The sequence below is a fragment of the Prosopis cineraria genome, unplaced genomic scaffold, assembly GCF_029017545.1.
Source record: "Prosopis cineraria cultivar Desert tree isolate PC_DT_omini unplaced genomic scaffold, ASM2901754v1 PC12, whole genome shotgun sequence".
In the NCBI taxonomy this organism is placed as follows: Eukaryota; Viridiplantae; Streptophyta; class Magnoliopsida; order Fabales; family Fabaceae; genus Prosopis; species Prosopis cineraria.
Genome location: NW_026555343.1, coordinates 41394396 through 41412224, shown reverse-complemented (window position 1 = coordinate 41412224; position 17829 = coordinate 41394396). Strand labels below are relative to the sequence as shown.

Here is a 17829-nt window from a genome sequence, read left to right as displayed (position 1 = left end):
TATAAATGACATGTCTTCACCTTCATTTTAGAGGATAAATTAATAAAAAATATTTTTTTTATAAAATATAGCTTGCATGTAAATAAAATTTTAATTGTTCAGCCATAGAATTATAAAAATATTACTTATCGTGTAGAGAATATTTGTTGCAAACCTCCATTATGCTTTTGTCATTCCGAATATTACTTATGGTGTTTTGGTTATGGAGATACTGTAATTCCAAATATTATGAAATGAATGAAACGGCGAAACTTGATGCCCAAGTTTCAAAGTTTCCCTGGCTTTTAGCTTTCGAAGTATTGGCCCCACTATCTGTTTCTTATTCTCTTCTTTTTTCATGGTTTGTTATGTTCCCCGCTAGGATTTGTTCTCTCATTTCTATGTATGATTAATTATCAATTTCGAGTACAAGTATCTCTTTACCGTTACTTATTCCCATTTTCCATATACTGTCGACCTTGATGCTTATTTCTGATTCAAAAATAATTTACAGGCCTTATTTAATATACCATATAGTTTAAAATGATTTTTTAATAATATGTTTATTTGAGAGGATCAATTTACTTAAGCACTCCCGTGTTTTTATAGGGAAAAAATTAAATGAAAAAACTTGCTGCTGGCCCTGCAATTTCTATACTTTTGCCGCTTCTCAGATTATTTTTTGTCAAATCTTTCAATAAAAATAAGATAAAAGATTCTTTTAAATAACTCAACGCCATAATATCTATTTTTTCAGCACCAGGAGAAATACTTCATTTTGAAAACACAAAGTGAGATTTTCATATCTAACTTAATTATTAATATTATTTAACATTATCACATATTTATTTTTATTTGAGTGTGTGTGTGTGTGTGTGTTATTTGACATTTTCATATCTAACAATATTCCGTATACACCATAATTTTTTTTCTTCTTAGTAGCTTATACTAATGAACATGTTAATCAACCAAATATAAACCTAGATATACGAAATTGTATTATGTAAACTTAATATAATCAGAAGTAAGTTGCGACTTACAACAGACCAACCCCACTATGTAAAACAAAACCCTTGTTCAACGGGCTAAATCATTAGATAACACTTCAAGGAAATACACTTCAATTCTTTATCCTTTAGTGTAACATGAATAGTTGTCCTTTCTTCACATGTCAATGCATGTCTGATGCTGTTATCGTTTCCAATTACTCTTGCTCATCCATTCTTGGAGATGACAGCAAGAATGAATTGCAATCAAATTCTCCTTCCGACTCCCAGGGCATCTCAGCCGTCGAAGGTGATTGAATCATTGAATCCATGTTTGAGAAATTTTGTACCTAAATCATATATATATATATATATATCAGTCGAATATTAGTTCTCATTCTATTCCACATCTTCCTACAGCATGATATATGAACATTATACTTAACAATACCTGATCAAGAATTTGTCTGCGCACTTCTGGAATCATATGTGCAGTTGCTTGATTTTCATACTCAACAACCATATGGTTACTTGGCTCCCTTCTATCATAAATTTGTTCACCCATCTTTCCTTTTGTTTCATTCTTGGGTTTCTTCATTAACCTACATAGAACATGCGTTCTCTGCAACATGGAAGAATAATCAAGAATTATTCATTTGTCAGAATTAGAGCGTAGACCTCTGATAGGAATGATGAAGCAATATAAACATGAAGTCTTCCCCGCATGAAAAACTAGTGATAGACATTAGTCACCAAAACGATGTGATGCGTCAAAATCGAAAAAGTGACTCAGCCAATACATAACTTCATGGACTGTAAAGCCAGAACTAGCTAGAAAGAACTCCTAATCATAGTTGTAATAAGACAGTTTTAAACCAGAAAATTCACGTTTTAATAGCTTACTTTGGCTTTATAAGAACAAATCTATAAACACATAAATGATAAAGTTTCCACTTGCTAGCAAGGAAACAAAGAATAGAAGCATACCTGGTCTGAAGGAAAGAGAGCATCATGATATTCATGAATAACCCAATTAGTATTAATGCCTGTAACACGACCTTCGTGGAAAACCAGAGTCTTCTTGGTCCCAATGACATTGTGAGTGTCTCGTTCTGTAATTTTCCTTTCCTTACTGGTGGCTTTCCAGTAGCCCCGCGACGTTGCCCTATTAGATCGAGTACTACTAGGGTACTTGTAATCGAGACGACTGAAGAAAAACCATTGTGGGTCGTCCGACTTGATCAGCGAAAACTCTGAACCAGCAGAAGTTGGAGGAGCAGCCGAAATTTAAACAGGCAAAATCAAACGGCACGACATAAGATGATTGGAGCATGAAAAATTTAAAAGAGAAACTGCAGATATCGGCGTGTAGTAGAAGAAGAAGAGATCTGGGGCTTGGATTCTGATACCTGGTAATTCCCAGGGTTCGTGCTTGCAAATATCAATCTCGGGGATGGTGTCGTGAATAGAAGGATCATCGTTCATGAATTTGTGGTGGAGAAAATGACGGATGAGCTCTTCATCGGTGGGAAGGAATCTGAACCCCTTAGGCATATCTTGCAGCAGAGGAGCTGGGTCCGCCATGGTTGGCTCTCAACTATGATTAATCAGATAAGCTTGATGGAGAAGAAGCTTTCAGAGAGAGAGGAAGAGAGAGCACTGCTTGCAGCGTTGTCGTGTGTTTCGATGCAACAATATATGGAAGGTAACACTCTTTACTTGATGAGCATAACTCACAGCCCTCTTTAAAGAAGGCAATAAATAAGTTGTAGAATTAAATTAAAATGGTGAGCAATTTTGAAAAAGGTACCACCCAATTTCACGTAGCATAGTTTTGTCAAAGATATAAAGTTTAAAATTAAACAAATAGTAGATGAAATAATAAATTAATGAACAATTTGTGGCGTAATGAATAATGTTGGAAGCTGCCAGGTTGGTGTAACGGTGTAACTTAACACTTCTTCTTCTTCTTCTTTTGACTAAAATAATTACATTCAAGCCTTAATAATGATTATAATTAGTTGGGTTCACAAAATAAGAACTTTTATCATCCACCACTTCTTGTTGAAAAGGTGTGGAGTAATCAAAAGTATAAAAATTATTGAGTATCAAGTATCAACACTTCTTTTCTACCTGAAATATAAGATTTAGTTGAGAAATTTTACTTTAGTAGAATTCTTAGACATCAAGCTTTTTTTATCTCTCTTATTTAATATTTTTTTCACACCACTTTCATTAATTTTCAATTTTTTTTCTTTATTTTTGACATTTAATACCTTTGTTAAGAAAGTATCATTTTCTTTGTCTAAATTTATAACACATATTTAAATAAAGTTATGCATATCAATAAAATTCATTAAATATACTTAATAATTTTATATTTTTAAAATAAAATTTTAAAATTTTAAAAATATCTTCATTTAATATTCTATTTATGAAAGAATGTTAAAAAGAGATAATAATGAAAAGGGTAATATTAGAAAAGCATTGTCAATAAAATTTTATTTTTATTTAGGTGCCTTATTTTGGCACAATGAATCTTTTCCAAAAATTCTCAAAGTGAGATGAAATAGTACAATAAAAATGACTGCACATATTTATATAATATTAATAAATATTTTCTTTGTTCAAAATTATAAGACACTTTAACTGATTTATGCTTCATTACTTTCAATAACTTAGTTAGTAACATTTAAAATTATTCATTTTTTATATTTTTCATTATTTATTATTTGCACTTATTTAATGGAATATTTTAATTCAAAAATCTTATGGATTACACTATTTAATTATGATTTTTTTAAAAAAATATTAATTGCATGTGGAAAGACCAAAGTAATTTATATTTTTTAACATGATATTTTAGAGAAAAGTGTTTTACAATATTAAACAAGGAAATTTTGTTATCGAAAAAAAATATTAAACAAGGAATAATAAAGTTAACTAATTTACTTAATTATAGTTAATTAAATATTAAATATTATACAAGAAAGAGTAATACCAGTGGTGTGGGGATATATAACGTCATGCATGGATGAAGTGGGAGGACTTGTAATGACGCGACACGTAATGAAGAGAGGGGTCCCACCACTCACAGCTTGTCCGTACAAAAGGCTCCGCGTTTTCTGATTTGGAGACTGGACGCATCCTCCTTGGTTCCGCCTCGCCACTTTTTCTCTTTTCTTTTTTTCTAATTCCATTCCATGACCACTCTCGATCACCTTTCTTTCTTTCTTTCTTTCTTTCTCTGCACTGTAATTTGAAATTAAAGCTAAGACCAGTCTTATTCTTTTATGAACCTTAAGCATCCGTGATCACTGATCTGTACAAAACTTACATATTATAACCAATGAAGCCTTCCATGTCTTGTTCGTACATCTGTGCTTTTTCCTCCAAAGCTTTGCAAGCAGCACCATTTTTAGATAAAATGTAGCATCGATGCGTTGAACCAACTTTTCCGAGACGCGTCACGTCAATTGACCTTGCAAGGCTTTGTTTGACTACAAAAATCCATCATTTCGACGCACACTTGCACATCCATCATTCTTAAACTAGGAAAGAAGGCATCAACGGAATCTTCCACGCGCTACGCTAATTAACTTTCTCCCTACAATGACTCTGTATTCAGATGCTGGTAATGTTTCAGAACAGGGTCGAAGATTCTAGAATGAAATCTCACCCAAAAAATAAAAATAAACGAAGAAGACTTGCAGCCCAAGTTTAAAAATTTAGATAATATTGTGAATTTGTAGAAACATTTTAAGAGGTATTATTGCTAGCCAAGTCCCTTTCTATACCTAAACCCCACCGTCATAGCCCACCATGCTTTCTTTCATTAAGAAAACGAATCTTCTGAGTCAGTTTTTCAGGGCCTGGTTGGTTTCTATTTTTATTTTTTATTTTCAAAAATTGTTTTATAATACAATTTTTAAAATTATTTTTTAAAATAAAATGAAATGAAAATTCACTTGGTTATATCAATTAAAAAGTAGTTTTGTAATTAAAAAATGAATTGATAATAATGATTATAAGCAGTTAGTGGTGGTGATTAATAATATAAATTGATCAAGGTAACTATAATTTCTAATGATCAAATATAGTATATTTTAAAATAAGGAAAATAAAATGAAAACAATTTGAAGTTGTTTTTGTTTTTTATTTTAAAAATAAAAAATAATTTATTTAAAAATATAAGGTATTTTTAACTGAATCTCACCCCTCAATAAAGTAGTTATTTACTTTTAAACTAACTATATCTTTTCATATTAAACACCTTATAATAAATATAAAGTCATTATCAATAGGAACACTTTTAAAAAAAATAATGATTACATCTCAAAAAATTAAAAATATCTTATATTTTTAAATATTTAACTCTTTTAAAAAATAGAGTGAATATGTTAAAAAGAAAATAATAATAAATCAAAAAAACACTTGCCCATCAAGTCAGCCTTATGTTTGGGACGGTGACGATTGACAAGTAACAAAGATAAGAGGTGATAGATACCACATATAAATAAAATAAATGATAATGAAAGAAAATTAATTTTAATTTTATTTATGAAACATTTCAAAAAAAATTTATATTTATTTTTGTCTTCCTATTGTTATTAAATGTTAAAAAAATATTAAAAATAATCATTTTTATCTTTATTAAAAGATAAATGTGAAAACTTATTAATTTTTAAGATTTTTTTTTAATTTCAATAAAGCATGTTAAAAATGTCTGATGAATCTAATAGGGGGAGTTTTTAAATCTACAGAAGAAGATATAAATGACACATCATCACCTTCATTTTAGAGGATAAATTAATAAAAAAATCCGTTTTTTTTCCTAAAATATAGCTTGCATGTAAATAAAATTTTAATTGCTAAGCCATAAAAATATTAGTTATGGTATTTGTACAGAGAATAATTGTTGCGAACCTCCATCTATGCTTTCGTCATATACCAAATCACAGCATCAATATAAAGTTAACCTTGTATTCCATCCAATTCTCGTGAAAATCGCTATGTCTTTTTAAATTTTCTTTTTCATTTATCATAAGGCTTATTTCAAAAATCCATTTAGATTAATTTTTCCAAATAATCAGATATCTAATTTTTTTTCCTATTCTGATTATTTTTTAATTCTTAAACAACCTTGTATTATTTAAAGTGAAATGAATAAAACGGCTAAACTTGCTGCCCAAGTTTTAGAGGTTTAGCCTTTTAGCTTTCAAGGTATTGACCCCACTATTTGCTCCTTGTTGTCACGGGCTGAGAGTCTGGCGCAGCACACGACGCCCGTGCGGCGTCCTGGAGGGCCCCATAATCCTCAGGACAAGCATTACCACATACGAATCACACTGGTTTCGCCCTGTCATGGGCTCATCAGGGAGGCGGCACTAGCCCCTGACCAGTTGTGCACTCAGTTCGAAGACTGAGGCAGAACACCCCCAATGCCAATGTCGCCCCCTTTACCCATATTGTGCGAGGCTAACCAGCGGATCGTTCATTACATTAGTCTTTACACGATCACGGAGATATCATCCGTGACATTGTACTCTTCTTTTGTTCATGGTTTGTTATGTTCCCCGCAAGGATTTGTTCACTCATTTCATTTCGTTTCATTGTACTTGTATGTCAATTTTGAGTACTAGCGTCTTTTTTACGGTTACTCATTCCCCATTTTTCATATATCGTCGATGTTGATGTTTATTTCTCATTCAAAAATAATCTATTATCTATAACCTGTATCAACGAGGGATGGCCATCGTTACAGTAGATGAATTGTGCTCCTGTGAACGAAATCAATCAATCAAGTCTTTGAACAATATTAGAATATAATTAGAATATGAGAATATTGGAGATTGAAATATCATAATATTATTGTTTGGTCGTCCCTGTCTTCCGTTTTTTTTATCATTTTCCTTTTTTCCTAATAGTAACTAATATTTTAGTGTAAATGCTAAATTTAAATGATATAACATCATATCATTATTTCATTGCCCCTGTCTTTTGTTTCTAAAGAGCTAGTAATTTGGACCTAACCTGATGGGTTAGCCTGAATCTATCTGAAAAAATTAGAACCAAGCTCAAATAAAAAAATAATTTTTTAATGTTTGAGCCTATTTAGGCTTCCCAAATAAACCCGACAAAATTTGGGCCAAGCTCGAGGCTCGAATACCCACAGAAAATAAAAAAAATGCAAATTGATTAATTCAATTTCAATTGAAAAACAAAACCCACGACAGTACAGCACATAGCACACGCCCAATGAAGTCATGAATGGAGACTCACACACGAGAGAGAAAGGAAAGATCCAAATGCAAGAGTCGAGACGCCTCAGCCCTCCAACTTGCTTGTAAAACGAAAAACCCTCAGCTTTCATGTTGTCATTGTCCTCAACTCTCACGCTGTCGACTATCGCATAGCTCACATGCTGTCGCCCACAGGACCTAGTTCAGTTCTTCCATCTTCGTCTAACTTCTTCAGTTCTTCCGAGCTGCCAATGCACAACCTTAGTCAATCTTCATCAATTCTCAATCTCTCCACTCTCTTTCTCACTTCTCATTCTCCTGACAAATGCATCACTCTTCAATCCTTGTCTGAACTTCAATCCAAAGTAGCAAAGCTTTGATCTTTGAAGCTCTATTCTCAAGTTTGTGGTCTTTGCCGTCAATCGTATTCGCCTCCAGACTCTCATTCTTCTCTCCAAGTTCAATTTTGTATCTCTAAACTTGAAGAAATAACAATTGTAGCTGTGTATGAGATTCTTGTCTCCTTTTTATACCAATTCTGTGACTTTCATTTCGTTGCTTTGGTGTAAAAGAAATAACAAATATGGTTGTTATGAGAGTTATCTATAGATATTAGATAATAGGAATTAACGTGGAAATTGATGAAAAATCTCTGAGAAAAAGATCACAACACTGCAACTCATTTGTGTTAAATATATAGTTGACATTATTTATTATTAGATCACCAAACTCCAAGAACTTTGATATAATTTAATTAAACAATGAAATTCTGTGGAAACATATGGCTTATGCTTGAAAAGGCAGCAAGTGAGCACGCAAAACTTTCCAGTCTAATGGAGAAGTTAACGTCACAGGAGCCTACCATATTCTAAATTTTGAAATCCTGTCACTCTCATATATAGTTTCAGTATAGAACAATGTAGCTCCTAAACATCATTTTGTGTTTATAAATAGTTTCATATCTGGTGTCTTCCATTTTCTGCCTTTCTGAATTTAATTGTTTTGTTTATGCCTTTCTAAAAATTCAAGATCATACTCCATTGTTTGATTTTTCTGCCTTTCTAATGGTCCATTGTTGTCTGATTTTATTTTATTGTCTAGTGGCTAATTGATCTTATTTAATTGCTTTGTGTGTCTCAATTATATGCAATAAAAAATGTCTTCTAATCAAAAGAAATATATTAAAATTGGGTGTTCTATTGATAGTGAAAATGTGGGTGCTAATAGTAGTAAAGTGGATGATAATTTGCATGTTAGTAAGGTAGGTAGTACTACGTCTGCATCTACATCTGAAAAGAATATGGAAAAATCTATTTGTCTTAGAAAAAGAACAACTTCTGAACAACAAGGGAAGCTTTCTATAGATAAAAGAGTCAAAACTTGTACATCTAATGTGTGGAAGTATTTTCCAAAAGTTATAGTTGATGGTAAAATAAAGGCTATATGTAATGGGTGCAATAAAGATTTAGCTGGATTTAAAGCTAATGGCACATCTCATTTAGCATGGCATGCTAAGAATTGTCCACAACTAGCTAAGTATCATGATGTTTGGTTAATGTTGATGGATAAAGATGGAAAATTAAGATCTAGGAAACTTGATAAAAAGGAGGCATAGAATTCTTTGTCTATGATGAAAATTCAAAATGATTTGCCTTATTCCATTATTGAATATAAATAGTTTAGGCACTATTCTATAGTCTTGAATCCTAGTGTGAAGTGCATTTTTAGAAAAACAGCAGTAAGTGATGTCATAAAAGTCTATCAAGGGCACAAAGAAGCCTTGAAACATAAATTGTTAAATAGTATTAAAAGACTTTCTTTGACATCTAATTGTTGGATTGTTGTAACCTCTGAAGGTTTTAAGTTTGACTGCTTATTTTATTGATAAAAATTAGATGTTAAATAGTAAAATACTTTCTTTTTGTCACATGAAAGCCCCACATTTTGGAGTAAAATTGACTAGAAAAGTATATAATTTTTTAGTGGAATGGGGGATCAATAAGACAATACCTCTGCAAATAATAATATGCAAGAGAAATTGAAAGAGAGGCTAGCTTTGCAAGACAGTACAAGCTTGATTTGTGAAGGGAAATTTTTTCATATAAAGTGTTGTGCCCATATTTTAAACCTAATTGTTCAAGAAAGTTTGCAAGTGACAAGTACTGTTTTAAACAAAATTAGGAAAAGCATTAAGTATGCGAGAAGGATAGAGGTAAGGATGATTGCTTTCAAGAAATGTGTTGAAGAGGTTGGGGGGATTGATAGTTCGATGGGCTTGAGAATGGACGTGCCCACTAGATGTAATTCAACTTTTACAATGCTTGAAAGTGTATTAAACTATCACCGTGCTTTTACCAACTTATCTTGCCATGATATAGGTTTCACATCTTGCCTAACATATGAAGAGTGGAAGAGAGGAAAGGAGATGTGGAATTTTTTGAGACCATGTTATAACAAGATTGATGTCATAACAAGATTGATGTCTAGGTCATCTTATCCCACTTCAAATTTGTATTTCTCTCAAGTGTCAAAAATTTAGCTCTTGTTAGATGGAAATATGTTTAATGGTGATCTTGTAATCAATGAAATGGCCAAAAGAATGAAAGAAAAGTTTAATAAGTATTGAAATGATTATAGTACTATCCTTGCAATTGCAACTATGCTTGATTCACAAATGAAAATCCAAATGATACAGTATATGTATGCCAAGATTGATCTTATAAGTTGTCATGCGAAGATTGAAAATATCCAAAGCAAATTGAAATATATTTCTAATCAATATAAAGAGATGACTTCTACTTCTAATCTTAGAGTTGGATCAAGTTCAACAATGGTAACGCATGGAAATCAAGCTTAATCCTCCATTACTTTTAGTGTTTCAACAAGAACAAGTAATATTCAATGGGTTTTAGATGTAAGTTTATTTTTCCCCCATATTTTTAATCTTATTTTAATTTTTTAAGAGATATACTACTTCAAATTTTTACATAATGCAGGATTGGATTAATTATACAAGCATGAATTTTATGTTTGTTACAAGTTTGAGCTGGAATTTTATTTGGAGAAAGTAATACTTTAGCCTCATGTGTATCAAGAATTAGATGTACTTAATTGGTGAAATACTAATAAGGGTAGATTTTCAATTCTTTTAAAGATAGCAATTGATATCCTTAATATTCCAATCACGATAGTGGCAAGTGAATCAGCATTCAGCATTGATTCTTGTGTTCTTATAGAATATCGAAGTACTATTCTTTTTGATAATTTTTAAGCTCTTATTTGCACTCGTAACTAGTTGCATGATTTTCAAGATGATGATAATATATGATTATTCTGATATACATTTTTCTTTCTTGATTAGAAATTAATTTCATTAAATTATGTTATAAAATTTTTTCACTCATTGCATATAATGAAATGGTGATTGAAAATGAGAGGAAATAATCTGAATAAATTTGAAATGTTGATGTGACTGCTATTGAGAGTTCATATGTAGCTTTAGATGATAATGACAATATCAATCAAGAGAGTCAAGAGGAATAGAAAATTAGAAAAAAAAATGACAGTATGCTGTTATGAACTGTATTGTGAAATTTTCATCTTTCTTTGTGAAGGAATTATGCAATTATGTAATATTAAACTCTTACTTTTAAGTTGTTTGAACCCTTCTAAGCTTTATTGGTAGCATGCTTTTATTGTTAAATTAAGAAATTAACTTTCTAAATTTTGTTATTAATATTAATGTATTTTTTATGATTTATTACATATATTTTACTAATCTAGAATACGTTGTTATGTTCATATTGTTTGGAAAAAAATTAAATTTTAAATTACAAATTAAAATCAGTTCAAAGAAGGCAAAACAAAATATTTTTTAAAAGTTTTGAGTATTCAAGCTAGCCTGAATAAGCCTGAAGTCCGAAGATATTAGAGTTAAACTTGACTATATGAACTTTTTAAAAGGAGTAGAATACTTAAAATCTGATTCGAATAAGCTCAGCTTGCTTGAATTACCGGCTATGAGTCTCCCCCCTTCTCTTCCATAACTAATATTTTATTCTAAATTGTAAGTCTAAATGATATAACATGATATTATTATTTGGTGGTCCTGTTTTTTCAAATTCCCCCAATCGTAACTAATATTTTATTTTAAATCTAAAAAATCTGAATAATATAATAATTTTACTGTAAATTGTAAATATAAATGATATAACATAATATTATTATTTGGTGGTATCTGTTTTTCCGTGTTCCCCCACCGCCAATCGTGACTAATATTTTGCTTTAAATCTAAAAAAATTATACCTAAATTATTATATGTGCTTGACTGGTTTTGTATTTTCGTGATGCGGGTTTAGGGGGAGGTCAATTGTAAGAGGGTGCCTTAAATTAAGACTTAAATTATTATATTAATCATGATTAATCAAGAATTAACCTAAAAAAATTTTCCTACAAGAGACTAACTTAAATAAATCATTAACATGTATCTTTACAAATTATTTAAAACAAAGGGATTTTAAATCTTTAAAATATATCAATAACTCACATAATTCAATTAAACCTATATGGAAGCATAAAATTGATTAAGCATTGAGAAATACATTTCAAAATTAAAGAAAAACTTTCCTTCTTATTTTCTTTTTGTGCCCTACTTCACATAATATATATATTCACCAATATAGCATTTAACTACTCAAACCCTTCCATAACTGGCGGGGGGGCCAAAGTCTCAATCACATTTATCACAATAATTATCACTTAATCATCATACTTTATATATCATTTATTTATCAATAATTCATTACATGCATGAATTTTCCTTTTCATTCATAAATAGTTAATATCAACTTCTCACCCTTGGACATTAAAAACACAAGGGGAGACCATAATAATATTCAAATTCTCAAATCATGCATATAATAATTATTTTTACTTACACAAATATTTTGGCCAATTAATATAAACATAAGCATCAAACTAGATTCTCAAAGGCCCAAAATACACTTCTACTCAACACAAAACTCATAATGCAAGTAGATCAAAAATATATTATCCTAGTTGGCAATATTATAAACTAAACACACATATTAAAACAAAAAAAGAAAGCCTATAGAAGTGATTATTATTGCTTGACCTAATGCACTTTTTCTCTATTCTTCTTAGATGAATTAGCTCTTGTAATATGTTAAAAGAGAGGGGCAGATATAACTACTTAATAACCAAAGTATATCTAAGTTATACAAATGCATGATAATTAATCATAAATGCAAGTAGCTAATAAATTCATTGAGATAACCATGTAAATAATCATATCAAGATCATGTTAATTACATTAGCATCTAATTCATGGGGATAATCTTAAGAAAAAAGTCAAGTACAAAATTGACACGATTGCCTTAGACGTGCCCTTCGATTTCTCCCTCTACTCTTTTTTGATTTCACATGTGAACGCAACTGATAAAGTTAGGATTTTGGCCATGCACCGTGAGGCCCATTGCATTTAAATCTGTCTCTATGCACCACCGTGAATTGACCACATGCCATGGTATGTGGCACATAGGGCGTTCCTTCACTTTTTCTTCCTCTTTTTATGCCCGAATGGCCTGACTTCAACTTGAACCCATATGTTGGGCTAAAAACAAAACCATGTCTACTAATTAGATCTCTCTAACCACACATCTCATTAATTCACTAATATAATCACACTTATTATGCTAGATTGTCATGTTTAATTTTCTCATATGTTACATACAACACAACCTAAAAGGTTTATTGATAAGTTATCTATTGCCCATTCATTACTTCACTGATAAAAAATTCCCAACCAAGAGCTATAAATTTCATTTAAATACAGAGAAACCCATCAATATGAAGGGAATGGGAGAAATTAGGCAATCCTAGCCCCAGCATCAGGTAGAAACCAAATCTCACATGTCAAGGAAGTGCGCACACATAAGCCAAAAAATGTACTTGTGTTCAAATTGACCATAGAAGCATAAATTCTCAATAGCATGGATCTGATAAGCTAAAAAATATACATTCCTTAAATTGCCCGCGTAAGGCTTAGACAACTGAATGGAGAACAAAACAAACCTGGAACGTCAAGGGCATCAAGGTTATTCCACTCTAAATGGAATTGAAACTCACAAAGCCAAACAAATCCTCTAAGAAAGGAAAAAATGAACCCAAAACAAACTAGATACAAATGAACCACAACAAGACAATCGAAGAACAAAACATTCCCCTAAAGGGGCACATGTGGATAACTTTCGATATAAAAGATCAACTATACTATCACGAACACCCGAAAAATCAATCAAAGTAAGGGATGCTAGTGGAATGAATGAAATGGGTGAACAATCAAAAAGGGAAAGGTCGATTATGAGATCCTCAGCCTTGTCCAAAATGAAGATGTCGTTGGGGCAATTCAACTCTTGAGTTCTGTCAAGGGTTAGGCATAGATGTTAGGAGCTTGACCTTGAAGAAGGAAAAGGACCAAAGAAGGAACGGGAAAATTCCATAAATTGAATAGTGAAAGCTACTCTCTCACGATCCCATTTATAAATCACATTTTAAAAAATATATTTAATTCTATTTATAAATTACTATGTAGTTTTTTAAGTAATATTTAAAAAATATTTCTAAAACTACCCTTTATAAGAGAGAAAATATAATATGACATCAGTTTTTAAATTTATGATATATGGACATATTTAAAATTTCACACATTTATTCTTTATATATTTTTTTTGCATTGATATTGATAATATTAGTAAAAATAACTTTAAAAGGAATTGGAGGAGTATTGATTATTGAAGAATGTGGGACCCACATTAGACAAAAATTAAAAAAAAAGACAGCGGATGAACAGTTCTACAATAAAAATTTGATGCGCTTTTTTATATAGTAATAATTACTATTATTATTAATGAAAATGCAAGTTTTGTCATTGAAATGGCTAAACTAGCTCACCTCAAGTTTTACCATTGCATAAGATGTAACTTTTTTATAATAAAAAAAATTAGATGAGTTGAACCTAGAGGTCTCATTAGGACCAAAATATGCCACTAAACTCAAAATATTTAAAAAAATACGTTATTGAGGGATGATTTGCAAACAAGTTTTTCAATAAAAAATATAAATATATAAGATCGTGAGATCAAATTATTATTTTAAAATAATCTTATTGAAAAACTTGTTTAAAAATTCTCACACCAATAAAAAAATTCTCACTCTACAGGTCAAATCATCAATTTTAATCTTATATTGTTTAAAAATAAAAGGTATATATTTTATTTATTTTCCTCTTCGTATTTAATAATCTGTATATTACAAAAAAAAATTCAATCAATAATTTATACTAAAAAATCTGTCATCGTGGAGCTAAAAAAAACTATTTTTGGGTGACACATATTTACATTAATTTAAAAATAATATAATTAAACGGACTCGGTTACTAGCCTAATTACTCCCTTGTCTACAAGTTAAATAACTAAAACTTGAAACTAAAAAAGGTACATGGCATTCTTTTTGCTAAATCACAAGAATTTAGAAAACTTACTGAAAAAAAAATAGCGTACACCAACGCTACATCGCTATTCCTTTAACACATGATTTTCTTCCTTCATGCTAATGCATACTAGGTGTTACAGTCATTTCCAATAACCACCCTTGGAGACAACTCATACATATACTTGGAGACAGATGCGATTAGCTCTTCCAAATCATTAGACGCCTCAATAATTGAATTTAGTTCAGGAGATATCTGAATCATTTGGTCTGCAGCTTCATTTGATTGAAAAGGTGTTTGCATTATAAAGTCTGTAACTTCATTCGAATGGGAGGATGCTCCAATCATCAAGTCTGAAATTTCACTTGACCAAGAAGGTGTTTGAATGATTGAGTTTGAAGCTTCATTTGATTGAAAAGGTATTTCAATCATCAAACCTGTAGATTCATTTGATTGAAAAGGTGTTTGAATCATCAAATCTGTAACTTCATTTGATTGAAAAGGTGTTTGAATCATCAGATCAGTAGATTCATTTATTTGAGAAAATATGTGAATCAAATCTGTAATTTCATTTGATTGGGAAGGTGTTTGAATCGTTGCTATAATTTCATTTGATTGGGAAGGTGTTTGAATCATAAATTCTGTAGTTCATTTGACTGAGAAGGAGTTTGAATCTTCAAGTCTGTACTGATTTTTTTTCTTGTTTTCTTGTCATATTTCTTCATTAGCTTGCATACAACATGAGTTCTCTGCAACATTTAAAAGAATAAGTAAGCGCTCATTTGTTATAATTAGAGCATAAAATGAGAATTGACACCACTCATCAATTCAAAAGAAATTCATCAGAATTGACAGCATCATTGCATGAAAATTAATGATAAAAAGTAGTCATCAAACACTGAGATTTGTTAAAATTGAGTCATAAAGCTAGTCACACAACCAATGACAATATTAACAATAAAATGAGAAAAAAATACCCCCTCCACTGACCACAGTCGCAAGACAGTTTTGAAACTCAGAAAATTCATGAGCACAAAATGAATATCAGCGCACCATATATCCTCCTGTTGATTAATATCTATAGACATATAATTGGTAAAAGTTTACTCCTTCAACATGCAACTAACCTGGTTGAGAGAAAATGTAGCATCATGGTATTCATGAATGACCCAACTTGTTTTAATTCCTTGAGGAAAACGTCCTTCATAAAAAACTAAAATTCTTTGGATTCCAATGACTTTGTTGGTGTCTCTATCCTTAATTTTTCTGTCTCTGCCGGTAACTTTCCAGAAGCCGCGCGATGTTGCCCTGTTCGACCGAGTACTGTTAGAGTACTTATAATCGCGAGGGGCGAAGAAATAGCATTCTGAGTCGTCGAACTCGGTCAACGAAATCGCGGAAGCAGCCAGAGCTGGATAAGAAAGCAAAATCGAACGCCACAAAGCAAGATTGTGAAGTATTTAAAAAAAATAATTTAAAACGAAAGTTAAAGTAGGATACCTAATAAATCGGGGGGCTCGTACTTGCAAACGTCAATCTCAGGGATGGTAGTGTAAATGGATGGATCATCAGCCTTCAATCTGTGGTGAAGGTAGTGAGCGATGAGCTCTTGTTCGGTCGGACGGAATCCGCATCCCACCGGCATACGTTTCCGCTTGGGAGCTGGATCAGCCATGGTTTCGTTGGAAAGGGCAAGGGGAGAATTTGAGGGAGACGATGATGCTTGAGGTGATTGAACAGGAGAGAGGGATCGCACTTGTGAAAGAACTGAGACAGGGCAAGGACTGACTCGATCAACTGAAGCTGTGCCTTCTACACACCGATCCCTCCTTATTTAAGGAGTCATAAATAAGTAGTAAAAATTAAGATAAATTAAAACATGAGGTGAGACTTGAGAGGTCCGGTCCTGTAATATTCGAACACGTATGGAGTCCAGACACACCATCTAAAGCGCACAAGAAGGAGGAGGGATCTTTCAGAAATCTTACCCCGTGTAATACGAAAATTAAAGCTTAGCCTATAATTTATACATTATTCGTTTTAAATTATAAAATATTTTTAAATAAAATTTTATATATTAAAAAAATTTATTAAATATATTTGATAATTTTATTTTTTAAAAAAATATAAATTTTAAAAAGTACTTATTATTTAATATATTAAAAAATAAATAAAAATCAATTATACAAAAAGATAATTTTAAAATAAATTTATTTAATAAAATTTTAATTTTAATTATTTTATATTTTAAAATATCAAACATTTTTAAAAGTAATTTGTAATTTGAAAAAGAGGGAGTATTATATAGGTTGAAAACTTGCATCCGAAGTTTCACTGTTAAGATGACGTCAGCGCAGAAACATGTCACTGAAGATTCTGGAATGGTATCTAGCAAAAGAAATAAACAATAAATGAAAATAAAACTTACATGCCAAGTTTAAAAATTTGCATTTTTTTCAAATCCTTAATATCAGACAAAAGTAATCGAGTGATGGTTGATGTAACATATAAAAACAATTTACATGGCAGGTGAACAGTTTAGTGAGATAATTAATTTTAATTTTATTTATAAAATATTTTATTATTTATTATTTTTATTTTTATGCTCTTATTAAATATTAAAAAAAAAAGAAAATATAATTTTTGAGTTCCTATACCTTGTTCAAATTTTGCTGTAAATTTATACATTTTTTTTAATATTTTAAGTCTATGTACTTTTATGTTTTTATGTTCTAAGCCCCTCAATGAGCAGTGTTATACCTATAACACCTAAAAAGAAAAATATAAAAAATTAGAACACTGAAAAAAAAGTACAGAAATTTAAAGTTATATTTTAAAAAAATTATTAAAATAAGAGTACAATACATTGATTTTTTCTCTATTTTACCTTAATTACAAATATATCTTTTTTATTTTTAAAACTTGCACAAACTTCTCTTAAAATTAAATAATCACAAAATACAAATTAATCTTCTACTTTAAATAATTTATTTCCATCCTCCAAACAAGATGTGTTTGATTCAAGGGAAGAAAAGAGGAAGAGTTTGATGTTACCTTTCTCAATTTCAAGAGTGGAGAGGAGAAAAATAATTATATGTGAATAATTTTGCCT

At 30.7% G+C, this 17829-nt stretch overlaps 2 protein-coding genes across 2 annotated transcripts; both read right to left on the bottom strand.

Annotated features, from left to right (window-relative positions):
* Positions 1–1037: 1037 nt before the first annotated feature.
* Positions 1038–2652, bottom strand: LOC129287695 (protein NTM1-like 9). Its single transcript, XM_054923920.1, has 4 exons — positions 2375–2652; positions 1953–2218; positions 1417–1587; positions 1038–1315 (listed from the first exon to the last, which is right to left on the bottom strand). Exons 1-4 carry the CDS (start codon positions 2547–2549, stop codon positions 1184–1186), a joined length of 744 nt encoding a protein of 247 aa, XP_054779895.1. The 5' UTR covers positions 2550–2652; the 3' UTR covers positions 1038–1183.
* An 11962-nt stretch (positions 2653–14614) lies between these two features.
* Positions 14615–16541, bottom strand: LOC129288806 (protein NTM1-like 9). Its single transcript, XM_054925557.1, has 3 exons — positions 16218–16541; positions 15845–16128; positions 14615–15466 (listed from the first exon to the last, which is right to left on the bottom strand). The coding sequence occupies exons 1-3, from the start codon at positions 16390–16392 to the stop codon at positions 15350–15352; spliced, it is 576 nt and encodes a 191-aa protein (XP_054781532.1). The 5' UTR covers positions 16393–16541; the 3' UTR covers positions 14615–15349.
* Positions 16542–17829: the final 1288 nt, after the last annotated feature.